Source organism: Euleptes europaea, chromosome 4, assembly GCF_029931775.1.
Source record: "Euleptes europaea isolate rEulEur1 chromosome 4, rEulEur1.hap1, whole genome shotgun sequence".
NCBI classification, from domain to species: domain Eukaryota; kingdom Metazoa; phylum Chordata; class Lepidosauria; order Squamata; family Sphaerodactylidae; genus Euleptes; species Euleptes europaea.
This window is the reverse complement of record NC_079315.1, coordinates 86,272,288-86,299,078: the sequence shown is the minus strand read 5'-3', so window position 1 is coordinate 86,299,078 and position 26,791 is coordinate 86,272,288. Positions and strand designations below refer to the sequence as shown.

The window sequence follows — 26,791 nt, the reverse complement described above, 5'->3', positions numbered from 1 at the left end:
TTTTAAATGTAAACTAGGTAAGGGCTAGACTGTTTTTACCTTTCTTTAAACATTGCAGAATTTATGCAGAATGAAAGTGTTTAAACATCAACGATGCCATCTGCTGCAAGCCGTTTATTCAAAAGCAGGGCTATTAACATCAGTGGGACTCCTCCTGAGGAAATTGGATTGTATATTGCTGATGAAATGAAGCGTCTTTCATATGGTTTTGTATCTAAAGCCTCGGGAAGGCAATGGTTCTCCGTTGCAGTTTTTCCCCCCTTTGAGTTTGTGACTTCACCATCCTTCTGAAGTGTTAATAACAGAGATAAAAATAAAAGAGCGTAGGTGTAAAAACATACTCCCCAAAACACAGTTAAATGCAGGGTTTTAAACAAATCTCCAAAGGGAAGCGTGTTCTATAGAAGTGGGTATAGTTTTAGCTTTACTGGAGAATAAAAGACACTCCAGTGTAAGATCTCTTCATTTGTGCAAAACAGACAGCTCTCAGATATTTCAGCAAGTGTCTGAGCCAAGGGAAGTTGTACAAAGGAATCATTCTGGATGGGAAAACAGCTCAGTGGAATCAATATGCCCTGTGTCTCACAGCTAGTAAGAACTGGCCAGGTAACCACGCTGAGGATCACGGTGCGTTATCAGGTCTGTGCATTTAGGGTAACAGGGGCAGGTGGTGATTTGCTTAAGCTTGTATTAAGAGATCTGTGGCTCAGTTAACTGATAAATTAAAACATACTGTTGCATGTAAGTTGTTTGTTTGCTGTGACCATGGAGTATTCCCGTTCAATGACTATTTTTCTAATAAGGTATCCAGGAAAGTATAGTCATGTTTCTAGATTAAAGAGACATTTCACTGACTCAGGCCCTGTGTCCTGGATTTTACTTTCACAAAAGCAGGATCATGTCTATAAACCCAAAGCATAACTCTGATTATTTTTATTTTGAAAGAGCCATCCTGATTATCACTGGTAGCCATCAGCTAGAAAGTAAGACAAACTTAAAGATAACATCAAATGCCCTTTCACATTCTCAGTGTAATTAGGGCTGCCAACCTCCAGGTACTAGTTGGAGATCTCCTGATATTACAACTGATCTCCAGGTGACAGAGATCAGCTCACCTGGAGAAAATGGCCGCTTTGGCAATTGGACTCAATGGCATTGAAGTCCCTCCCCTCCCCAAACCCCGCCCTCTTCAGGCTCTGCCCCAAAAATCTCCAGGTGTTTCTCAACCCGGAGCAAGCAACCCTAAGTGTACTATGGGTACAGTTGTAAGTAAAAGAACTGGAGGAACAAACTAAACTTTGCAAGACTTCGCAAGAGCAGACTTCATAGACACTTTGTAAGAGTAAGTTTCTCAGGTAAAAAAAAAAGAATTGATTAAATTAAGAGTTATTGGATCATACTTGCAAAAGAGCTCTGAAGTCCTAAGAAAGTTGTATCCACTGTGTTGTTTAAGCAACGTATTCTTAAAACAAGGAATGTCTGGCAACTCTTACTAAAGCCTTAGTGGAATACATATTTGCCTCTTAAGCCCTAGTTTGCACTGTTCAGGAGCAGAGGTACCTATTCACAGAGGGAGTTGGAGTTACTGTTCCTGGGCTACCTGTACTGCGTCTGCAAGTCTGTTTGGGATTTCAGGGTTCATTACGAGATACTGGGGCCAGCACCCTTTGGTTACAGGTGTCAGGTGAACCGATTCATGTACCTTCACTTTTACAAACACTGTAATTTCTGGGAATTTTGTGGGCTGGTGTTTACAAATGCCTTTTGGTGGTTTTCTTTGTCAAATCCGAATCACACGGATATCTACTGAAGTCTTCTTGGAAGCCATTTCTAATCTTTGACATACTTTTTGAAATTCCTGAACTCTGCGAAAGACTGAGCAATAGCAGATCTTTTTTTCAGTCTGGTCAGTCATTTCATGGCTCTTTAATATGTGTGGGGGAGGGGGGCTCTTTAGTGCCTGAGAGTTTTTAAAAAAATAAGATTTAAGTCTTATGATTCATGTTTCTAATGGTCTCCTGCCTTTAGTCTATGGAAAGAAAACTAGTTCACACTCCAGAAATATAAAATGATTGATCAACTAATTGTGTTATTATATATTTAATTGCTACAAATAGTTCATTATAATAATGTATCTGCATTTTTTGTAATTGTGTGTCCTTCATTGGAGAGAATTATGTAATTTCTAGTTTGGTTTTTTTAAAAACAGAGGAACAATCTGACATTGTTGAAAATTCTAAATCTTCTGTTAGGTTTTATCTTTTTCTTCACACCTCTCAATGCACTTTTTAGTGAAAAACCATGAAAGCAAAAGCATCCCGATACTCCCAAATTTCTCTCAGGTCTGTGCATTTAGGGTAACAGGGGCAGGTGGTGATTTCCTTAAGCTTGTATTAAGAGATCTGTGGCTCGGTTAACGGATAAATAAAATAAATAAAAGTGTTTTGGATCCCCCCCTCCATTGCTGCATCATAGAAGAACTTTAAGTAGGATCCATAATAGAAGAAAGGTGGGGTATAAATGCTGCAAATAAAATTGTGCCAACTTTCATATTTTTAGCATGTCTACAGGAGGATTAGAACATAGGCATCTACAAGTAAGGAGGTATTTCTTCTGTGGGATTACTAGGGTTGCCAGCTCAGGGTTGGGAAACACCTGGAGATTTTGGGGGTGAGGTCTGAGGAGGGCGGGGTTTGGAGAGGGGAGGGACTTCAATGTCATAGAGTCCAATTGCTAAAGCAGCCATTTTCTCCAGGGGAACTGATCTCTATCGCCTGGAGATATGTTGTAATAGCAGGAGATCTCCAGCCACCACCTGGCAATCCTAAATACTACACTGTTGGATCCAAAGCTGTCCTTGTGGAAGTGGAAGGTACTTCTGTCTGCTCCAGGGAGGGGAATCTGTGATTTCTGTAGATTTCCCAAGAGCTGCAGTCTCTTGTGCTGCATCCTATGCAGTTCCTGAGGATCATTTGCCAGCTTTCTAGGTGATGGTGTGTGTGTGTGGTGGGGTTATAACACACAGGCATGAAAGATGAGCCCCCCCGGCAGTTCCTTGGATCTTGACTGCACTATTGAGAGCGTTTCAAACATGAGGATGAAGAATTGGCATGCTTGGTATCCAGAATGCACACCTGCACCCTGTACAAATTCCATTTTGTTGCTAGCCCAAACATTCTAGCAGGTTCAGCGTGCACAGCAACCATCAAAAATAATCTACCAATCAAACCCCCATTTTTAGGAATTGACCAGCACTGTATCCTGTGTTGGTAGATATCAGTATTGGTTGGAGAAGGTGCAGTTCGGAAGTGCCCTGAATTTTATCACTCATAAAAAAGGGAATATGCTTGATCGCTAATGAAACAAATCTTGGTTGCTTAGCAAGAGGGATCCGCGCCAGCAGCCACCTGTGAATTGCTGGCATGGATCTGCATGCACGTCTGGATCCAAGCCATTTTGAACAGATTGGATGGGTCTTTTGATATGAATGGAGATGTGTACCAGTATCTGGGCTTCGGGTTCTTATGTGTCATTAGCTGTCCACTACTGCAAAAGTAAGGGGTTGAAACATTTGGAATAATAGGAATGTTAATCAAGAATCTGTTCGTCTTTGAACTTTATACTACTTGATTTTCCATTGAAGTATTTCTAAAAATCTGTAAATATCTTCACTCCCAGTTAACATAATGTTACAAGCAAACACTTAAAATGATTTCCCCCCAGTTATGTCCATTTAAAATAGAGCAGTTTTCAAACCCCTTCCTTTAGCAGGAACCTGAATAAGCAAGTCAGTTCTTATTCTCTTGTGATGAATAATGTCATTTGATAGCAGGCATTTACCGTACATTCTTTTATACACAGGATCATTTTTAATCTTATACCATACAGTGATTAGCCACTCCGTTATTTTTATTAGAGTTAAACCAATTTTAATTTGACAGGTGAAAGACCCAGAATAGGGTAAGATAAACATATCATACAGGCATAAAATGGTCCATTAATATCAACAGATCTTAGGGGATTTGATTTACGGTCATATATTTTGTGGAAGGCCAGAATTGTACAAGTGTATAGATAGTTAGTTAACAACTGAATTGACTTCAACTGTGGCCTGACACTGATCTTCAGCTTTCGATCTAGATGGAAGAGAAGGGACACTGAGATGAAGGAGTTCACGGAAACAGTTCCCTTCTGGTTCCCTGCATGTAAACAAGAGTGGTGAAATGAACTAAACCAGATTGCAGGCTGCCTCTGGTCTAGTTAATATCACCACCAAAGGGAGACGCTGCTGCACCTTCTCCTTAAAGTGATATACATGCATATATGAGGGCACATGTTTAAATAATAAACATTAAATTGAATTAAAAACAATTTGTAATGGTTTCAAATGGGCTCTGGCCTAGTACGGATATATGAGTAAGAAATGTATTACTTAGTGGCAGTACCCACCAGATGTTTAGAACAGTTTCACTAAAATATACAAAGATAGCATTTTACTTATTTATTTATGCATAGTGTTGCCAACCTCCTGGTACTGGCTGGAGATCCTCGCTATTACAACTGATCTTCAGCCGATAGAGATCAGTTCACCTGGAGAAAATGGCTGCTTTGGCAATTGGACTCTATGGCATTGAAGTCCCCCCCCCAAACCCCACCCTCCTCAGGCACCGCCCCCAAAACTCCCACTGGTGGCAAAGAGGGACCTGGCAACCTCTATTTATGCTGCCTCTTCAGAGTCCTGGTGAAGGTTGCTTACAATTAAAACAACATCACAAGATAAAAAGAAGCCATTGGACATATGTAGAAAAGTGCTGTCAAGTAGCAACTGGCTTATGGCGACCCTAACAAGGAGCTTCCAAAGCAAGTGAGAAGCAGAGGTGGTTTGCCATTGCCTTTCCCGGCAGAGTCATTCTTGATGGTCTCCCATGCAAGAACTGACCTTGCTTAGCTTCCCATATCTGATGAGATCAGGCTATATCACATATCCTTAAAATTGAAGAAGACCATAAAAACTGGTAAGATAAAACCCCTAAATAAAAGCCTGGGTTATTTTTGGCTTGGCACCTAAAAGAAAGTAAAGTAGGTACCAGGGGACATTCAGGAGGGAGGGAGTTCCAGAGGCGAGGTGCCACCACAGAAAATGGCCTGTCTGTAGTGGGCTGGATAGCATGGGAAGAGATGGTTTTGGTTTTCCAGGATGCAATGGGAAGCACTACAGAAGTGTCTGAAAACTATTTCACCACAGACAATGATGGGACATAAGAACTAATGTTGCTGCAGGCAATGCAAGCGTCTGAAAAGATGTTACTGAGGGGCAGCCTATTGGTTCATGTATGATGTTAGTATGGTCACCCTTTGTCTGAGAGGTTATGGATGGTGAACATGGTTCCCCCCCTCACTTATCCTTTTAACTAGTACGTGAAGTACCTGAAGCCGAGGGCTAAGTTCCACTTTGTGCTAGGGGTTTCACGTCTAGAGTTTCTGACAATTTTTTAAAATTATATATCAGATGCCATACTGGGTCAGGAAAATGACATGAGGAGAAGGGTTAACCTCCTTTCTACGTATGTCATGGTGCTAGTTCAAACTGGGTCTCTGAGAGGCTGTTGCTCCAAAAGAAAGGGGGAAAGCTCTTGGGAACTGTGAGCATGGCATGCCTAGCTTTGGCCCTGAGTAACAGTGTCTGGACCAAGTCATCCAGTGAACTTTATGCCGGAGCAGGAATTTGAGCCCAGATTGCCTTAGTTCAAGGCTATTGCTGTATGATGGTAGTTTTCTGTGTAGCTTTCATTACTGCAGCAGCATTCGTAGTGACGATGGAGTATCCACATGGCAGTTTTCCCTGCACTTGCCTCATCTCCCCTCCCAGGTTAACATTTCATCTCCTTTACCAGAGGGCTTTTTTTTTAAAAGAGGGAATTTCCGGATTACAATTGTGTTATAATGATCTGTTGTCATGCTCTACTAGTTCTCAGATTTAAAAGCCTATAGCCCTTTTTGTTATGGCATTATAAGGTGAAATGTACTCCTTCCATTCATCACTCTGGAATAAAAAGGACTACAAAATCACAAAAGGTTGGAAGAGACTGCAAGGGCCATCCAGTCCAACTCCCTGCCATGCAGGATCCCTAGATGCTTACTTAAAAAAAGAAATAAAGAATTATAGTGGCAGTAGACCACTATAACAATCTAGCAACTCCATTTATTTTTGTAAACCTGCTGGTGTGTGTGAATGTTGAGGGACTGATATCCAAAAGTGCTTTGACTGTGATCTTTCCAAACAGATCGTACCAAACCAGGCGTAGGAACTATTGCAACAAAGTGTGGGGGGAGCAAAACAAATGGAGGACAGCATCACATGGGCACTCCCAAAACAGTGCTGCAGTAAGGGAGCCAAGGTGGAGCAAAACATCCCTGTGGAAACAGTCCCAGTCTGAGATCCTTCCAGTTCCTAGTACACCGAATTGGCTCTCATAGGCCATGAGCCACACAGCACATTTAAAGCCCTACACAGCCCCCCAGCCTCCCTTCCCTTCTCTTTCCAAAGTTTAAAAAGTAGATTTTGATCTAGTGTTGGGGTTCATCCAAGTGATATTACATACATATTTTCCCTTTAAAACTTCCATGATGTTTAAGCAAAGATGATGATATAAATAAACATGGTCTGTGTTTAGATACCAGAAATTGTCCTGCTGTCTGTCACAGCAGCTGCCCCCATAGCTAGCATGATCTAGATTCTAGTGCATATGTAGGGTTAGCTGCTCCACCAAATTGTAGGTGCCATGGCAGAGGTTTCCTTTTGAGAGACAGATGACATATCTGTACACAAAGGCTCCTTAGGGGTTTTTACAGCAACATGCTATGGTGTAGTGGTTAAGAGCGGTGGTTTGGAATGATGGAATGATCTGGAGAACCGGGTTTGATTCCCCACTCCTCCACATGAGTGGCAGAGGCTAATCTGGTGAACTGGATTTGTTTCCCCACTCCTACACACGAAGCCAGCTGGGTGACCTTGGGCTAATCACAGTTCTATTAAGAGTTCTCTCAGCCCCACCTACCTCACAGGGTGTCTGTTGTGGGGAGGGGAAGGGAAGGTGATTGTAAGCCGGTTTGAGACTCCCTTAAGTGGTAGAGAAAGTCAGCATATAAAAACCAACTCCTCCTCCTCCTCTTCTTCTTCCTCTTCTTGCTCCTCCTGTATGAGAGTTCACTTCAGCTCTTGCTAGAAAATTGAGTCACATAAGAGTGTCTGTAATAGTGAATTAAATTGGTATATCTTCTGTGAATGCGGTTTCTGTCCCATGAATATGTACTAAAACCAAGTTCATTAAAATTAAGTACTGAGTGGCAATATGCTAGATATGTAGACCTTGGCCAAAGCTGTTTTACATAGATATCCACTAATCATACATCCAACAGATGACATAGAGATTGGATGTGTCGGGTGGGATTAATTTTTGTTGGTCAAATTCTTTTCAAAATTACAGTGTTGTGTGCTAGTGCCAGCTACTAATTTTGGCCATGTGAAATTATCCTTTATAATGCTAGGACAACCATTTACAACAGTCTTCTTTTACAACAGAAAAATGTTTACAAAGCACATCTACACATTGTAAGGTAATATACCAAAGCATTTCATAGAATCATAGAATTGGAAGGGACCACCAGGGTCATCTAGTCCAACCCCCTGCACAATGCAGGAAATTCACAACTACCTCCCCTCGCACCCCCAGTGACCCCTACTCCATGCCCAGAAGTTGGCCAAGATGCCCTCCCCCTCATGATCTAGCTAAGGTCATTGAGTCAGCATTGCTGACAGATGGCCATCTAGCCTCTGCTTAAAAAACCTCTAGGGAAGGAGAGCTTACCACCTCCTGAGGAAGCCTGTTGGAAAATTCTTCCGAATGTCTAGATGGAAACTCTTTTGATTTAATTTCTTTTGATTTAGTTTCTGGCATTTGGTACACTGGTAACAGGCAGAATACAAAGTACACATCTTGTTTTCCTAGATACCACTGTGACTGTCTGGCAGTCTATAAATACCATAAACACAAATAACGGTCATACGAAGAGGGCTCTTTGCCGCTGTATCTACCACTTGCTTCCCTGGAGATGTAGACAGTTGCCAATTGTATCTGTCAATCTGTGGTAATTTGCAGAGGCTCACACCTCACTCTCACTGCTGGGTTTCTAGCTGAGCTATGAATATTGCATTTGGGAGGTAGATTTAGCACTTTGTGGATGTGTTTCTTCTGGCGGTAGAATCTTGTTACTTGTGTGTGAAACATGGTTTCATTTTTCGGTGGTTTTTCCGGGAGACGTCAGGCTGCCTGTCCTAAGTATCAGCTTGAACCTGGGAGATTGTAGCGACTGTTCACAGCCTCCGCCTGACTGTGCATATCAGCAGACATATCCCACAGTCTTGCAGCAAATAGATATTTCAGACCAATTAAGCATCCTCTGAGATAGACTACTAAAGTGAACATCAATTTAGTATCAGCTTCTCTGGTGCCACCCTAAATCATATGACAGTTATTATCATATGCCCAGTTATTTTATCTTTCTAGACCGGGGTTCTCAACAAGGGAGGAATTCCCCCCCAGGGGGTAATTTTAGGGTTCCAGGGGGGGGGGGATTTGGACCACTATTCAGCAAAGTGTGATGTCTTGTAGATTATGTACAATCTGTAAAATGGTAGGTTTTTTTTTTTTTTTTAGTTAGACTATCTTGAGAAGGGGGGAATTATATTCTGAACAATGGTGAAAGGGGGGAATGGAGCAAAAAAGGTTGAGAACCACTGTTCTAGACAGATATAATTAACCATCATCATTTTGCCATGGGAACACTGTCTGGCTTTCCCTCTGAATTGTTCTGAGTTATCTGTTCAAAACATGTTATCTGTTATCTGTTCACTAATCTTGAAGGTAGCAAATATCCTGTTATAATATGTGCCCCCAGAATGAAAAATCCTGGGTTAATAAACATGGAGCTTATTTTAAAGAAACATAGACATACCTTAGACACCTATAGAAACATTCTGGGCCAATTGTGATTTGTTACAATAGATTTATGTAGTAAATTCTGACATTTGGTACACTTGATTCTCACTGGCATCCTTTAAGTTTGGTGGGACAAAGTAAATACCTTGCAATACACGGTTCAATTAAGTAAAGGGAGAAAAATTTGCCACTTGCTCCAGACACTGAGCGGACCAGGTTCACCTCTTTGAGTTCTTCTCTAGAAATGAAAGGTTGTTATTCTGTCAGCCCTGTACACTTGAATCCCTCCTTTCCCCCAAAGAGCTCAGGGAAGCATGCTTGGTTCTCTTCTTCCCCCTTTTATCCTTGCAACAATTTTGTGAGAAACATTAGGCTGAAAGTGAGTTATTGGCTCAAGATTACCCAGAAAGTGGATATGACCTCAGGTCTTCCATATCCTAGTTCAGTACTCAGACTACTATACAATAATGGCTCTCCATTTGCTCCTGTGAGGAATGCTGTGAGAAGCATTTCACTACTCAGGGCATGTTTATAATAGAAGGACTAGGGTTGCCAACCTCCAGGTGGCCCCGCTTTGGAAGGTGGACTCTATGGCATCATACCCCATTAAAGCCCCTCCCCTCCCTAAACCCCACCCTCCTGAAGGATCCACTCCCAAAATCTCCAGGTATTTTCCAACCCGGAGCTGGCAACCCTAAGAAAGACTATAGAAAACACATGCATGAAGAAGGCATATGTGAGATGGAAACACAGACCTATCCACTCCCATGTGCTTTTAATAAATATGTTATCTGAGAGGCATGTTGCAAGTCAGTTGAACTGAGATTATCCAATTTAAACATGGTCCACAAAATGAAAAAAATAACACAATTGCCCACTGACTGTTTGTGTGTTTGCTCTGTTGCAGTTGGTTTGCATACCCTGACCAAGACTTGCTCCAAAGAAATGGTAAGTTTTCAAAGTGAAATCAATGAAGTGATATTGATAGCACCATATAGAGATGATCTTGGTCACTAATATACAATTCCTCATAATAGCCATGAAATAAAGCTTAAGGAAAGCCTTTTGCCTGTGTGAGAATCTGGTCAAGGCTTGAGGATATCACATGGCTTTGTGGCGTATTTCTCTCACAAAACTTTGTACAAAACAGGTGATTGTTGCTTCCCTCATCATTCACCTACATACTTATACAACACTTGGGCAAAAAGACTTGGCTGAACAGCTGAGTTTTACCCTCTACATCACCCTCTCCTCAGAAAATAGGGCCTACAAAATAAAGAAAGAGCTAGGGAATATTTTGTTAGCTTTGCATACATAGCACTTGGAGTATGTTTTGTTTCTTTCATAATCCTCACTGGAAATGCCACGAAACTTTTCTAATGTAATTGGAGACTGAAAGACTGGTGGAATTTCCACCAGGGGTGTGCAGGGATAAGGGAGAATACTGAGAAGGACTTCGTTTCCCTCCAAGGAAAGGAAACTCAGTAGACAGAACAGGAGAATGAGGCAACATGCAATGCTACTCCACCTCATTGGACTCTGATCTGGAGAACCGGGTTTGATTCCCCACTCCTCCACATGAGTGGCGGAGGCTAATCTGGTGGACTGGATTTGTTTCCCCACTCCTACACATGAAGCCAGCCGGGTGACCTTGGACTAGTCACAGCTCCCTCACAGGGAGAGAGGGAGGGCATCTTGGCCATCTTCTGGGCATGGAGTAGGAGTCACTGGGGTGTGGGGGGAGGTAGTTGTGAATTTCCTGCATTGTCCAGGGGGTTGGACTAGATCAGTGGTCGGCAAACCGCGGCTCCTGAGCTGTATGCGGCTCTTTGGCCCCTTGAGTGCGACTCTGCCACAAATGACCAAGATGCCTGTCGCGCTCATTGTTTTCGAAGCATCCATCGGATGATCCTGGCGAGGAGGAAAGTCCTCCCGAAGCCTGCGGCAGAAGAGCCTTTCTGGTGAGCGGGGCCTGAGCAGCAACAGATAGTTGCTGGGCAGGGAGGGGCATGGAAATCCCCCAGGATCCCCTTAGCCCAGGCTGCTCCAGAAGGCTGAGGGAGCCTCCGTCGCCTGGACTGGGGCGCTCAGGAACGCGGGCAGAGGGAAGCCCCAGCAGCCCCGCCAGTCCGTAAGCACCGCGGCTCCGAGCCCCGGGGCCGGGTATGGAGCCGGAGGGGCCCACGCTGGGCGGCCCGCGGCACCCACCGGGGAGGGAAGGCCCTGGGGCTGAGCCAGAGCGGCGCGGGGCTGCCTGCCGGGCTTTCCTCGTGGGATTAAAAACAAGGCTGTGAAGCCAGCCGGGCGGATCGTCCCTCCTCGCCGGCCTCTCTCGGAGCACACCATGCGGGATCTGGCGGTCGAGGTCGGGGTTCGAGTCCTCCTCTTCGGCGTCTTTGTGTGAGTATCGGGGGTGTCCAAGTTTCTCCAGGGGCGATGCCCATTTCCCCCATCTGAATTCTCCAAGCTCTGCATGGGGGCTTATGGTTGAGTTTTGAGAATCAGGATGGGGGAAATGTGCATTTAGAGAGCGGCAGATCCAAGGCAAAAATCTCCCTTGCGTTTTCACCCTCCTCTCGTGGGCAGAGACCAGGCGTCCCCTGGCGCCCTGTTTACAACCTAGTGCACAATGCTGGGGTGTTATGCTTGTGGCCCAGGGCCCAGGAAGAGTTGCTGTTGCAAGGGGTGGGGGACGTTTGGGACCCCTGGCGCGGCAGCTTGGGGGATCGACTTCCCTGTAAGGAAACAAGCACGTAGTGCTGTGGTGAACTTCCCGGAAAGAAACCCAGAAGCATTCCTAGACGTCGTGCCTCTGGGGAGTCTTTCTCCTTCACCTTCCAAAGCATTAGGGCTGCTAGTGGTGGCTGGGTCCGGAAACGCGCTCTGCACATGCTTGGGAAGCCCCCAGGTTAATGATACCTTCTCCTGTTTTTCCAGCCAGCAGCGAAAACACGGGCTTGTACTGAGGCTGCCTGAGGAGAGTTTTCCGGGCTGTAACATGAATTGGGATCTCTTTGGACCAATTGTTTTTATCTCAACGCTAGATGAGACAATTTTGCCCACTTGGAAAGGGGGGGGGGAATCCTACAGTCTCTAGGATTTAAACGCGGCGGCAACGCAGAGCGAGCAGGAGAAGGAAGGCTGTGGCGTTGTGAGGGGGCAGGTACCTGGCTCTCAAAAGAAATCTCAATCGTACTGTTGATATTTGGCTCCATTGACTAATGAGTTTGCCGACCACTGGACTAGATGACCCTGGTGGGGGTCATCCAACTCTATGATTCTAGGATGTCTGTTGTGGGGAGGGGAAGAGAAGGTGATTGTAAGCTGATTGGATTCTTCCTTAAGTGGTAGAGAAAGTTGGCATATAAAAACCAACTCTTCTTCTTCTCATTGGAAACACCATCTCCTGCTCTCTCCCCTATGGCTGTAATGTCCTAACATGCACATACCTCTGTTCCCTTAGGTGGGAAGAGAACTGGTGTGTGCAGAAGGAAGGGTGAGTGTTGGGCAAGGAGATGTGGCCACAGGGAAGTGCCATGCAGGATTCAGAATAAAGGAAAGGCTGGAGGTTGTGATGGCCACGAGCATCGATAGCTTTAAAAGGGTCTTAGATTCATGGAGAGGAGGTCAATCAGTGTCTACTACCCATGGTGACTGAAGGGAGCCTCCATCTATAGTAGTACCAAACCTCTGAATACCAACGCTGGGAAGGAGAGCAGGGGAGGGCCTCAGACTCTGTGCCCTGTTTCTTTGCTCCTCTGGGGCAACTGGTTGGCTGCTGTGTGAAACAGCCTGCTGGACTAGATGGACCACTTGTCCTCATCTGGCTGGCTCTTCTTAATGTTCTTACGCATACCCAAGCGTTTTGTGCTGGATGGAACTGCCGGAAGACACAATAAATGAGAGGTACTCATGGCCTGCCAAGGAACTTGCAGTCTGAGAGAATAAAGAGGAAGACAGACTTTTTAAAAGTTATATAAAATATGAGCTCACTCTCCTTGTTCTTATTCTTCCTACACCAGGCTTCCCTGTAGATTGCACATAAATGAACCTACAGCAGTCTGAAACGCCTTATTAGTGGAATTCCTTCTTACTAGTATTACTTTGCCCTCACCTGGATGGCCCAGGCTAGCCTGATCTCGTCAGATCTCAGAAGCTAAGTAGGGTCAGCCCTGGTTAGTATTTGGATGGGAGACCACCAAGGAATACCAAGGTTGCTGTGCAGAGGAAGGCACTGGCAAACCACCTCTGTTAGTCTCTTGCCAACACACACACACACACACACACACACACACACACACACACACACACACACACACACACAGTATTACTTTAGTGATGCTGAACTGTGGAACAGTCCTTTGTATGCAAGTCTCTTATGCTTGCAGAAAGCTGGGCTGTTGATGTGTTTCTTCTTCTGCAGGCCGACGATACGATGGTGGTGTGAAGCCAAAGCTTAATTTACAGCAAGTAGCAATTGCACAGGTATGGAGGTACTAGAAAAGGGGATTGTAAGTTTTCCCACGGTGTAGATAACAATACCTGAATGCTGAATTATGTAGGGTAGCTATTACATTTCTCTAACTATCTTGGTATATATGTTGTCTGTGCATTGGAGTGTCTAATATGAGGCTTCTTCTTCTGTGGACCTTATACCATATTTGTGGCCCTGGGTATGTGTTTGAAGGTGTGCAACATGCAGTCAAATCAGATTGCTATTTGCCTTGGCAGGGAAACTTACATTTGCCCATTTACCCCCCTTATGAAAGTGAACAGCAGCTCCAGCAACTGGTTTACATTGGGGAAAGGGTGGGTGAGGGAGAAGGAGTTAACTGTCCCATTGCCTAGCACCATAGTTCAAAAGTAGATCAGGCCTCCCAGTGGATCCTATTTGTAAAAGATTAGGATAAGATCACAATTTTCCAGCATCTCATTTGGTTTGGTTATTTCTGGCCTTTTATGCACGGTCTGTTTTTATGCTGGATCTGCCGCTCTCTAACTGCACAGTATCTGTGGTTGAATTCTCAAAACACTATGCACAGGGGCTTCCCCCCCCCCTAAGAAATTCCAGGAGTACCTTGTGATCAATGATGCATCTCCCCCTGAAAACACAGCTTTGTAATTGGCTGTAGTGTATTTTTTGAAATATATCACCAACCCCTGCTAGCCCCGCAACAGGATTCTTTCACTTGAACTGAACCAAGTGGCCATTTTACAGCCAAAGCAGAGAAGTATCTGGACAACACCCCCCCAATTTGTTTCTGGCTATCTCCATTGGTAGTCTTGCACTCACAAACAAAAGAAGGCTTGCATGCCTATAAGAGGACCATATAAGGGGAGGGCGGCAAATCATCCTGGCTCCGTTCCATTGGCTGAGGACTGAAACTGATCCACACTCTCTGTGAAACTGACTGAATAAGCAGTCTTATGGGGAGGATGACACATCACCCCAGCTATGGTCCATCTGCTAAGGACTGAAACTGACCTATGCTCGCTGTGAAACTGACTGAATAAGCAGTCTTATGGGGAGGACGGCAAATCACCCCAGCTATGGTCCAACCGCTGAGGAATGAAACTGACCCACACTCACTGTGAAACTGACTAAATAAGCCACTGCATAGGTTGTTTGTGATTATTTCAGCATTCTTTCAACTGTTCAGTCTGAGACTGACCCACACTAGCCATGAAACTTACCAAATAAGCAGCCTCAAAGTATTCCAGCATTCTCCCCCTAGTGGACTTGCAAATTGCTTCGAGGGGAGGGTTTGGGGTGAGAGGGACAGAGAAGTGAGAGGGAGTAACGAGAATGGGCATGGGGAGAAAAACCTGAAGTGACAAGTATGCACAGGACTGGCTTTTGATTTGAGATCGAGGCAGACTTTAAACCTGGGGTAAAACAGCATCCTAAAAATGCAAAGAAAACGTGAGGGGAGAGTGAGACAACTTCTGAAGGTCAGAAAATACATGCATAATTAAAACGAAGCCCCGAAGTAGTCAAGGGGTGACTGTGATGGAGACACACAATGCATAAAAGGCCTCTGTCTGTATCAGCGTCTTGGTAAATGTATGAAAAATAGGACACATCCATCCTAACTGGCCCTTATGCAGGCCATAATGATAAAAGTCATAACCATATTGATATGTTAATATGTTAATTCCCAATGTACTGGAACTTGTGATTAAATTATCATTGTTTATACGTACAACCTAGGAGGGAGGCAGCATGGTACAGCCCGATCTCTTCAGATCTCGGAAGCTAAGCAGGGTCAGCCCTGGTTAGTATTTGGATGGGAGACCACCAAGGAATACCAGGGTTGCTATGCAGAGGAAGGCACTGGCAAACCACCTCTGTTAGTCTCTTGCCATGAAAACCCCAAAAAAGGGGTCGCCATAAGTCGGCTGCGACTTGACAGCATTTTACACACACACATATGTACAACTTGCTTATCCCCAAAATTCACAGAAACCACTCTTGCTTTATCTTTCCATAGAATGCTCTGTGGGCACCTGGAATAATTCTGTTTCTGAAGCCAGGTCAGAGCATGAATGGGAAAAACCACAATAGATCTCTATGATTAGTGCTCTGAACTACTGGGATAAAGGGAGGGATTTAATTGAAATAAGCAAAGAATAATTATTTTATAGACTGGAAGACCGTAAAAGGAAGATAAAGATGTGCTCAAAGCCACCCAGTGAATTTGTTACCAAGCCAGGGATTTGGCTCGATGTCCATTAAATCTAAGGTCAACTACCTGCCCTCTGAGAGACACTATAAGAGGGTTAAGTTGCTGAAATTTCTAATTTAATAGAGGAGGGTTAAATATGTAACTATATTTCATGAATCTGTGGTCTAAAGCTGATGTCAAATCGTTATTGGTGTTCTTAGCTGCTGTTTTATTGCACTTTATGACTGTCTCTGATTTATGGAAAGTTCTCTTTGATTTTATGGCTGATTTTTATTGTGTTGTGGTTGTTTTAATTGGCTTTTTTCTGTATTATTTATTGTTTTTTTAATCTATGTTGGAAACTACCTTGGGAGCCCTTTGTGAGTTAAGAGTGTAAAGAGAGGGTATAAATCTCTAACAAATATGTGATCGCCATGTAGACTTATTATTCATTGAACATCAGACCCTTGATGATGCATAGATTTATTGGTGGAGTGAAGCATTGATGTTTTAGGCTTTCTAAAGAGGGTGCTAAATGAATTAAAAGGGCAACTACAGATTACCCTCTTACAGGGGAATCTGATCTGGAGATCCCTATCAAAGAGTTGGGGCTGGGTGTGCGATATGATCTTTGGTGATCACATAGTTGTGGAATGTTTTGTAGAGGTAGAATCCCAAGTCTCCATTGCACAAATAGTAGTTTTCCACCCTAGTTCATCTGGAATAAGAATGGAGTATCGAGAAGTCACTGCAGCGACCTCTCCAGTTAGAACACTCCTGTAGTTATGGTCCCATGTATCAGTGCCTCTTGCTACCCCCAAAATTAGTGAATATTATGTCTTTGTGGTTCTGGGTCTTCATTTGAGAATTTTACTATTTCTGCAGTGCAGAATAGAAAGTGCTTTACAACACTAGTTTCATTCTATCCACAGGACAATCCTGTGAAACTGAGAGACTATGATTGATCGAATTCTGCCTAATGAGCTTTATGGTTCAGCCAAGAATTTGAATGTTGGTCTTTTAAGCCCACCACATCACTTATCATGTCTGATCCATATTGACCTCCATATTGGTTGACAGTTGTAGTACATAGATACTAGCATTTTGTGTGTCCCACAAGGCATTTAGCGTGGCATACTTTATGCCAGTCCAGTATTATTGAAGTAAGTGGGATTAGATGTATTTCCAAAAGCGAGGTGTTTGTGGCATGCAACACCTGCGATTCATTGTTCTGTCTGGAAGCCCTAACCACACTTCTGATCTCTTACCCAGGTTGTGAATTACAATGTAAGCAGTAAAGAGAATTCAGAGAGAGAGTCCGTCATCCACAGCCACTACAGTCCTCTTAATGTCACAGTGAATGGGAGCCCTTGCATACTTTTCTGGGCCAGAAGAATCATGATTAAGTTTCAGAATCACACTCAGCTGGACCTAACAGACAAGACATTTGGTGTTCATGCAACTGTAGATGTTGCTGATTCAAACTGCAGTGAAGAAAATGCTATGTAAGATGATGTCTTACCATGGAGAGTTGCAACATAGAAAAATCCATATTGTATTGGTGGTGAAGCCTCTGGCATTGATTGGCTGGGTTGTTTCGATGACTTGGAATGTTCAGAAACATTTCAGTTTCCCTGGGAACAATGTTATGTGATCATTTACAGCCTAGCTTCTGTGGGAAAATTTCCAGTTTTCCCTGAGAATAAAACTTTTACAGACCTTAGAGAGAAGAATAGTTTTGTGGGGCAGACTGGGGGAAGGTCCAAGCAGTTAGGGTAAGGAGTAGGGGGTTCCAAGGCAAGGTGCTAGAAGGACTGGATGAGAAGGTAGATCTGAGGGGGAAGGTAGGATATGAGAGAAAGAGGCTTGAGAAAATAGGAACTAAAGCAAGGAGAGAGTTGTCTCTGAGAAAATTTCACCACCTGCCAGTGGTGGTAATGTGCTCTGGGAGGGCTGGCCAAAAAACAGAATGCAAGATACAAAAAGCATTAGGGCCCAGGGTCTCAATTTCCCATGTCGAATTAAATTAAGCACCCAATTTCTTGGCTTCTAGTGAATGTCTATCCTATTTGTGTCTTTTTTTGTATTTAAGAGCCCAAAATGAATAATTTATCCACCAAAACAAAGCTTTGTCAAAAGGGTAGTATTTTGATAAGAATTTTGGTTTTGTTGTGGGGGTTTTGTGAATAAAAGCTTGTTTTACCTTTCAAACCTGTTCATTTTCCCTTCAAACCTAAACTGGAAATATTCATAAAGTGTAGTAGTGGTATTTTTCTGTCAGTGATACTGTAATGATATTGGCAAAACTCCTGTTCTTGGTAGTAGTGCTTGGAGGCTATATGTGTACATAAGCACATATAGGCACAGCTTCCAGCATTATGTCCCAGCAACCATTCAGCTCTTGGGAACACCACAGAAATAGAGCCATGTCTGTGTAGTGCATGTTCTCGAGGATGTTCCTGTGCAACATGACACACCATGCACCTCAGAATCTTATTGCTACTTATGGGATGTTGATACAGAGCTTGTGTAAGGAATTCTATTGACTGATGTGGTCCAAATACATCCTGGGTCCCACTATACTGCTTGCTAAAACCTTCACATGAAGCTGCCTTATGCTGAACCAGACCCTTGGTCCATCAAAGTCAGTATTGTCTACTCAGACTGGCAGCGGCTCTCCAGAGTCTCAGGCAGAGGTCTTTCACATCACCTACTTGCCTAGTCCCTTTAACTGGAGATGCCGGGGGTAGATGCTCTACCACTGAGCCACAGCCCCTCCATATGGCATGGCTTACTCCTCCCTCCATACTGCTCCTTAGCAGAGCCAGTGTGATATAATAGAGTGTCGGACTAGGATCTGGGAGAACCAGGTTCGAATCCCCACTCTGCCATGGAAGCTTGCTGGGTGACCTTGGGCCAGTCACATGCGTTCAGTCTAACCTACCTCACACTGCTGTTGTTGTGAGGATAACATGGAGGACCGGAGAGTTATGTAAGTCACCTTGGGTCCCCAATAGGGAGAAAAGTGGGATATAAATGAAGTAAATAAATCAATCAAAATAACAGGAACTTTATAATGCAGTCTCCATGCAGACAGGCATAGGTGATGTTGAGATTCACAACTGAAGCTTTGTACCCATTCCATGAGAGGCTATGATTCTGTCCATTCTTAATGATTCATAATGACAGATTTCTAGGTTGGTATGCTGAGGTATTGTCTACATGCTGATCCTATCTCATGAAGTCTTGCCACTGAATAAGAAGGGCACTTTCATTGCTAATAGAAGGAATTTCTGCTGATTCCTCCTTCCTACTGTATTCCTTTGAGCCATATCCATCCCATTCCCCAACCTACAAGGACAGCTTTGAAGGGAAGAAACAACAATGGGGCAGTAGGAAAGCCGCATTCTCTGACTAGAACTCTACTTGTGGTTCAGTGGATCCAGTCCTAAGAACCTAAGAGCTTTTGTTCCTTGAATTGGTTTAAGAACATAAGGGGGGGTCACTTCCAGCCCCATGTTCTTGGCCCTGATTGAAATCATCCATGCAGCACAACTCCCCAGGGACTTAGGCCAAAGCTTTTTACTACCCTAGATCTCTTGAGATAGTGAGGATAGAATGAATAGTACTGAACCTGGTTCAAAACTTCAGTAAGGTTGTATAAACTAAAAATTCTAAATTGTACACAAATATTAGACACCTTGTTGTATATAAATATAGATGTGTTTTCTATTTTGTACAATGTTACACTTTTTCATCTAATCTGCCTTTTTGTTCTTTTTTGCCATAGGCTTTCCCTTAATTTTGGTGATGTTGACAATCTGAAGGGATTTGTTATCAGGTAGGTTTTCAGGTGTGAATAATTTTTCTGAATCCGTAATCTTATTTAATTATAATGTTTCTTTACTACTTTTGTATGAAAATGTTCATAAGTCACTTTACAAACATTAAGAAATATAAAGTAAATCCTAACAATACAATGATGTTAATCTACATAAAAGCAACAGGTAAAAAAATCTCCAGTTAATTCTCAAATGTTTGATAGAACAAAAGCCTTTTCCGGATGCCAGAAAGAGACTGGTGAGCTGCAGACATGGCACATTCCCTAAATCTGGGCCACCACATAAAATTCTCTGCTTCTGGTCGTCAACAATTTTATCTTCCTACAGGATTTAAACTGGAACAGCCCTCATAGCAGAATTCAGTCCAGAGATAGGCCTAGATCACATAGGACTTTAAAGGTCAAAAGAGGCACCTTAAATAGGGCTTGGAACAAACTTTGTTCTTGCTAATCTACACCCATCAGTTGGCAACCAAAAGCATTCTAGTTGGTAAAAGGCACTCTGGACTGCAGTTGCCCCCAAAGAATCAAGGATCAGTGATGGGTCCTAGATCCTCTCTAGGTATGAAGCCTTCCTAGGGTTGCCAAGTCCCTCTTTACCACTGGCAGGAGGTTTTTGGGGTGGAGCCTGAGGAGGGCAGGGCTTGAGGAGGGGAGTGACTTCAATGCCATAGAGTCCAGTTGCCAAAGCGGCCATTTTCTCCAGATGAGCTGATCTCTATCGGCCGGAGATCAGTTGTAATAGCAGGAGATCTCCAGCTTGCACCTGGAGGTTGGCAACTTTAAGCCTTCCCCGTAGGGTCAGGGATCCCACCAAAGTCAAAACACCTGTAGCACCATCCAGTCAATGCTGAGAACTCTTTTTCCCTTTGCAGAAGAGTGAATGATTTACCCAACATTATAAATAAATCACCCTTTTTGAGGCCTTATATTTCTTCAGCTTTGGCTGACAATGCCTCGGCATTGAGGGCTTCATAGATACCTTTTTATGAGAAATTTCAGAAGGTATTAGCACCGCATTTATCCTCACCAGTTGTACAGAGGCACCATTCAGTATTGGGTGGGCGTTTTTAGGTCATGAGCCACTTTCAGTGTTTTTCAACACCCTCCCTATGGAACAGATACTTGAAAGAACTTAGAATGGGTACTTCTAATGGGTACTTAGAATGGATATAATACACTGGATGAAAACCAAGCAAAATTAAACGCCAGCTTTAAGGCATTAAAAACACAGCATTCTTACACAATCAGTGCTACCAAGTGCTATTGAACCCTTAATATAGAAATGTTGGAGCTGTGCTCAGGAGGATTAGTAAGAAGAAGAAGAGTTGGTTTTTATATGCCGACTTTCTCTACCACTTAAGGCAGAATCAAACTGGCTTACAATCACCTTCCCTTCCCCTCCCCACTACAGACACCCTGTGAGAGAGTGTGAATAGCCCATGATTAAAAGATGGCTTCATGTGTAGGAGTGGGGAAACAAACCCAGTTCACCAGATTAGCCTCCGCCGCTCATGTGGAGGAGTGGGGAATCAAACCCGGTTCTCCAGATCAGACTCCGCCACTCCAAGGCTAGCAAAGACCCACATGGAGGAAATAATTTCTTCTCCATCTTCGCTTTGGCACTGGTTGCTTCCATGGGAAGGTGCTTCAGAGGAGTTGATGGTGGAAGGAAGCAAAGAATACTTTCTGGCCTCATGGGGGCAGCCTATACAAATATGAAATGAATTTGGTGAATCACCCTTGGGACAAAGTAACATATATTAAAACTGTTGTTCTTTTCTCTTGTTTTCTGATTGTTTCCCCTAGATTTATGCTCACAAACAGTTACTACAAGCTGTCCATTCAAAACTGGTTTACCTTGCATAGAATCCAGCTCATATACAACCATTCCGTACAAGCGACATTCAATGCAACCCGAATACATGCTCCAGCGAGTTATTCCTATCACTGTGAACATGTTAGCAACCTCCAGAGGTATGATGCGCTGCTGACACCCAGCTCCACAAATGATGCAGCCGGGCTCTGGGAAGTCACTTTTATTGACTTTCAGGTAATATGGTGAAAGCCAAACCAAATGAATTTAGCAGGTCCTTATAGGGACAGCTGTGTGTATGTGATCAAGAATGCTTAATGACCTACTGAAAGCAAATTACAGGAATCTCCAGGAATGAAATAAGAAGTAGGGATTAAGCACAGAAGACAATTCTTGCACTTCTTGTCATATGGGAGAGTATAGTTACACAACTGAAATACTTTTCTCCAAAGCCAACTTCAGAAGAACTCATAAAAGATGTTGCCTTCTGTTGTGTGTGTGTCCGTGACTGTTGTGAGACTTAGTGTGTGATGCAAACAGGCTGTGAATGACTTCAAAAATCTTGGTATAGGGCTCTGTATTCTTACAGGCAAGAAATAAAAGAAAATAATAGAATGATCTAGAAACCACTCGCACTAAACTTGGCTTGAAGGACAATCTCAGGCACAGTTGGTCAGAAGTAAATCCTACTAAGTTTAATGGTACTTTCTCCCTAGGAAGAATGCCTAGGGTTGCCATCATAGCCTAACCTAGCCACTGTAACGGAATGTGTTTTACTGAGGAAAATGGCAGCTGTGTGTCTAAGGCTTGATCTTCTTGCTTGTACCCTTTAGTTAGAGTAACACTTGGTATGACCTCATGTTGCTGTGATTTCATTGTGAATACGAGATAGAAGGGATCTTACCAAAAAAGAGGAGATGTATGTATAAACAACCTTCCTCACATAGAACCAGAGAATAGTGACCGCTTTGGGAAAGTATCAAAGGATAGAGACAGATGAGTGACATCTCCTCTTTATTGGTAAGATCCCTATATTGTATTTTTTGTTATTCATTCGTATATCTTTAGATTGCAATATTATTTGGCATGTTGGTTTATATTTTGTTTCAGCATGATATATAGACTGATAGTCATTCTTCGAAATGGCAGACATCCAGTTCTCCACCTCTTCTATCAACATCATTGTTTATTTACTATATTATTGCTTTGTTGGGACTGTGATATACCCATTTACCTGTTCCAAGCGGAATTTGGACTATTTTGTCTCACTTTGAACTTTTCAGTACTAGCTCATGGATGTTAGTTCATGTTGATATGCCTTCTATCATGTATTCACAATGAAATCATTATGTGTTTGAATGTTTGGGGTTATATTTGTTATTGTTAGCCTATTGGGCTTACATTCAGTATTTCAGAACTGGTTGTTTGTTTGTATTAGCTTTCTATCATGTTGCTGTGGGCACAGCAGACAAATGCGCAACATGGTGACATAATGTCATACATTCCCTAACTAAACTTTACAGTGATCATACATTCATGGAGCTGCCTTATACTGAATTACACCCTTGCTCCATCAAAGTCAGTATTGTCCACTCAGACTGGAAGCAGCTCTCCCGTGACTCAGGCAGAGGTATTTTCACATCGCCGACTGCCAGATCTTTTAACTGGAGATGCCAGGGCTTGAACCTGGGACATTCTGCATGCCAAGGAGATGTTCTACCACTAATCCACAGTCCCTCCCCAGTGAGAGGAAAGGGTCTTATATTGGGGCTGCTGTTTTTGCTGGCAAAGACACATTCTCCTTAATGTCTAACAGAAACCTTTATCTCATTGACAGTGTAAGTGGTTTGGGGATTGTTCTGTGAACATTGCATACTTCACAGTTCAGTGAGGAGATCACACTTGGATCAGTTGATGAGGTCAGCTAAGGAGAGGATATAATGCCTGTTACTGACTCTTATCTCCTTATGAGGATAAGGGGGCAGGGCGAAGAGAGGGCAAAGCTAACAAAACGGACAATTTAGCCAAGGAGAAATTGCTCAGGTTGTAACGTACCGCTGTGTTTTCCCTCTCCCATTCATCTGGATGGAGGCTGAGCGAGTTGGGCTTGTGGTCGGTCGCAGCTGTGGGTAACCCCCATTGCAGCGACGCAGCAGCAAGAGCCTCTGCGTCCACTCTGAATTAACGAATCTGGGATACCTGTCACCTCCTTAGCCCCCTTGGAGAGCCATCCAAGTGTAGTGGTTAAAGTGTCAGACTCTTTCCTTCCTTTCCTTTCCCTTATCCCTGTTTTAACGTACCAACAAGCAGTTCTGATTCGTTTGAAGCTGCAATTGTAATTTGCAGTTATAAAACACTATACTGGTGTTCAGTCTGATCAAAGACTTGCGCTCGTTCATACTGGTGGCTGCTGGAGTCTAGGTACTGCAGACCAGAAGGGACTGTTGCTTTCTGCAAGAGGTCAGGAGTCACTTTTACTCAGGCTCTCAAGAGTCCTGCTGGATAGACCCCCTCAGACCACTTCTGTCGGTGTTTTCTGCCAGGGGTTGGTGGGCCATTTCAGCACTACAGCCTGGCTATTCCCTTTGTGGCCTCAGCCAGAAAAAGAGAGGGTTTGCTCACATACGTCTTCCTCTGCCCCCCCCACTGCCTGTCCTCTACTGCTGGGAGTGGTGGATCGTCTCTGCATCTTTGGCCACCCACTCAGCCCTTTCATACAGTATGGAATAAGCTACACATGCCCTATGGAGCATGCTTACTTCTTATAAGAGACCCTTCTCCCATGTGATGGCAAAATGCGCTTCAACCTTGGCTGCAGTATCAGCCTGTTTCCCCCCCCCCCACCTCCGGCCAGCTAGAGAGGCATCTTTGCTTGTGTTGTCCACCCAAAATTATGAGTGACTTCCACCTGCAGCAGCCACCAGTGGGGGCAAGGAACCTCTAGTCCTGGACATCCTCATTCTTTTTTTGCTTTCTCTCTTTTCTGTCTTGAAGAAGAAGGTCTGATGGTTTCATGTTCACGGGACATCCTCATTCTGACTGAACTTCTAATCAGATTTCTTAGGGAGAATGTTTCAAGTCCTAAACTTACTGAGCTGCTGCAAACAGACTTTTCTTTCAACTCTTATCTATGATCTGCTTTCTTCCTTGGCCACTCCGTGGTTGGCTGAAGGGACGTCCATGTTAGTGGTATTACCTCTGGCTGACATGGCGCCTCTCAGATGATTGGCAGGGTCATCTTCACGTGCCTTAATGGTCTCTTCCAGGTTCAGTGACTTCTCTTACTTAGAGAGTTTACACTGAACACTGATTTCACTCCAGGTTTAAAGAAAGGTGCCACAGTTTTGATTCATGTATTTAAATGTAACCAGAAGGTAGCCTGGTAAACTTAATGATCTAATTGTATGGCTTGTTGGTCTACGATTAGGTCCTGTAGAAGCTGATATGCTGGTGGTGATTCCCCTCCACAAATTTGATTGGATAACCTGTGGCATAAGCAACAGAACTCTGTGGCACTCCTGGTCAGGGGTAGGAAAATCTCAGTGCTGGGCAGTGGCATTGAGACAGGTCAGGTCTGTTCTTCTGTCTGCTCCTCCAGTGCTGGATTACTGCCAGTTCCAGAGCTACATTGATTAGAGAAGGAATCAGCCCAAGGGGAGTGGGAAGCTGCATATTTATTCAAATATTTTGGCTTAGGTATCCTCAAAACATCTTGCAATAGCAGAAAAGTCACAACAAAGCCCCACTGGTAGTAATACAGTGCCACATAAAAGCATGAAATAGTACTTCTAAAACAACAGCTCACCTGTTGGGAGCAATACAGAAAAGCATACCAAAGGAGCATTGCCCAGCAGTGCTATCCAAATCACTCCCCAATAAGCAAACCTTAGGTTAACTCCAATACTTGATAAAAGAGAGAGGTTTTTATTACCCTCCTGAAAACCAAATGGGAAGATATCAGTCGTACTTCACAGGTGTGTGTGTGTGTCAAAGTCCATAATTTTGGCCACATGTTATACTGCCACCCACAAAACTGAGCTGTGACTCATGAAAGCTCATACCCTGCCAGAAATTTTGTTGGTCTTTAAGGTGCTACTGGACTCTTTCTCTTTCCTAGTGCTACAGACAGACTAACACAGCTATTGGTCGAGACAAATGAGACAGAACAGTGTGGTCAGTCCAAAAGGAGTTAAGGAAAGGGTCTTTCCCCTGCCCAGCTGTCTAATGGTGCTTGGCTGTTTCTCGAACGCCGACTTCGATCCATTCCGCAAACATAAAGAACTCTGTAAATGTTTCTTTCCTAACAAATCAACTCATCATAGATTCCCTGCAACAACAGCAATAAAATAGTTAGTTCAAACCAGAGGAATTCTAACACCTATGCCATATACAGTCATTCATGTCATGATTAGCAATAGGGACAAAAACGCCTTTAGCCAAGACAGGGAAGATTTTTAATTAACACTTTTGTTTCTGCTTAACAGATTCAAGGATTCAACATTGAAGATGGACAGTTTGCTTACGCCAAAGACTGTGCCTCCTTATTCCCACCAGCAATTCTGATGGGCCTGGTGATGTCTCTGATTTTGCTTCTTGTTCTGGCCTATGCCCTCCACATGCTGATACACTTGAAATCCCTTGACAGGCACTATGAAGGCAAGGCATCTCCTGCTTATTTTCCACCGATGAAAGACATTGACACAGCAGATGAAAAAGAACCACTGCGAAATAATGGGAACGAAGCCTATGAACTTACAAGCCAACAGTACTCCAAGATCTATATTTAGCAGTGTCTGTGTGTTCCACGGTTAGCGACGAACTGCTCCCAAGGCACTTTTGCACCCTGTGAGCTCATGTTAGAGTTCTGAGAAACTTGGCTTTGATATCAATAGAAAGATTTCTAGTCCTCATGATTGTGAACAGAAACGTCAACGTACTACAGCAGAGGCTACTAATTGCTCTACAATTTAAAACCAAGAAAACGAGACCAGTACATTACTTTTCCAGTATCTAAGGCAAGTGTGTGCATCTAGAAGATTTTGGCTGATGGTCACGAATGTGTGAAACTGACAAGAGAGGGTGTTAAAATGTTGGGCTAGAACACTCAGCTGGCAAAACAGGGCTTGTCACACTTTGAAAACTGCCGGGACTCCTCTAAAGTAAAATGGCACTACCAAAAAACGCAGAGCAAAAGTTAACGTTTGGTTGGCCACTGAAGATTGCTGTTGTTGCCATTATACTAGGAGGATTCTGAACTACGGAGGAACATAAAGTTAATTGATCTGCTCTGCTCACAAAGGTTGGTTATAGATTCTCTGCTGCTGGAATTCTAGGGCAGAATGAAATGGATGCGCTTGGTCTAAGCCCTCCATTGAACTTTTCCTGCTGTGCAATGTGTATGACTCCAAAACCAATGGTCCAAAGCATTGTTAATTGCTGATCATCTGCAAAATGACCATTCCTTGTCATG

At 43.5% G+C, this 26,791-nt stretch overlaps 1 protein-coding gene across 1 annotated transcript; it reads left to right on the top strand.

Annotated features, from left to right (window-relative positions):
• Positions 1-898: 898 nt before the first annotated feature.
• Positions 899-26,127, top strand: LOC130477020 (V-type proton ATPase subunit S1-like protein). The gene is made up of 6 exons (XM_056849012.1): positions 899-983; positions 13,423-13,484; positions 16,937-17,169; positions 19,455-19,505; positions 21,315-21,558; positions 25,806-26,127. The coding sequence occupies exons 1-6, from the start codon at positions 899-901 to the stop codon at positions 26,106-26,108; spliced, it is 978 nt and encodes a 325-aa protein (XP_056704990.1). The 3' UTR covers positions 26,109-26,127.
• The last annotated feature ends 664 nt before the right edge of the window (positions 26,128-26,791 follow it).

Coding starts and splice junctions, on each gene's coding strand:
- LOC130477020 (XM_056849012.1), top strand. CDS start 899: ATGTCTATAAACCCAAAGCATAACTCTGATTATTTTTATTTTGAAAGA. Junction 984..13,422: donor TGGTAGCCATCAGCTAGAAA/GTAAGACAAACT, acceptor CTTCTTCTGCAG/GCCGACGATACGATGGTGGT. Junction 17,170..19,454: donor TGCAGTGAAGAAAATGCTAT/GTAAGATGATGT, acceptor TTTTTGCCATAG/GCTTTCCCTTAATTTTGGTG.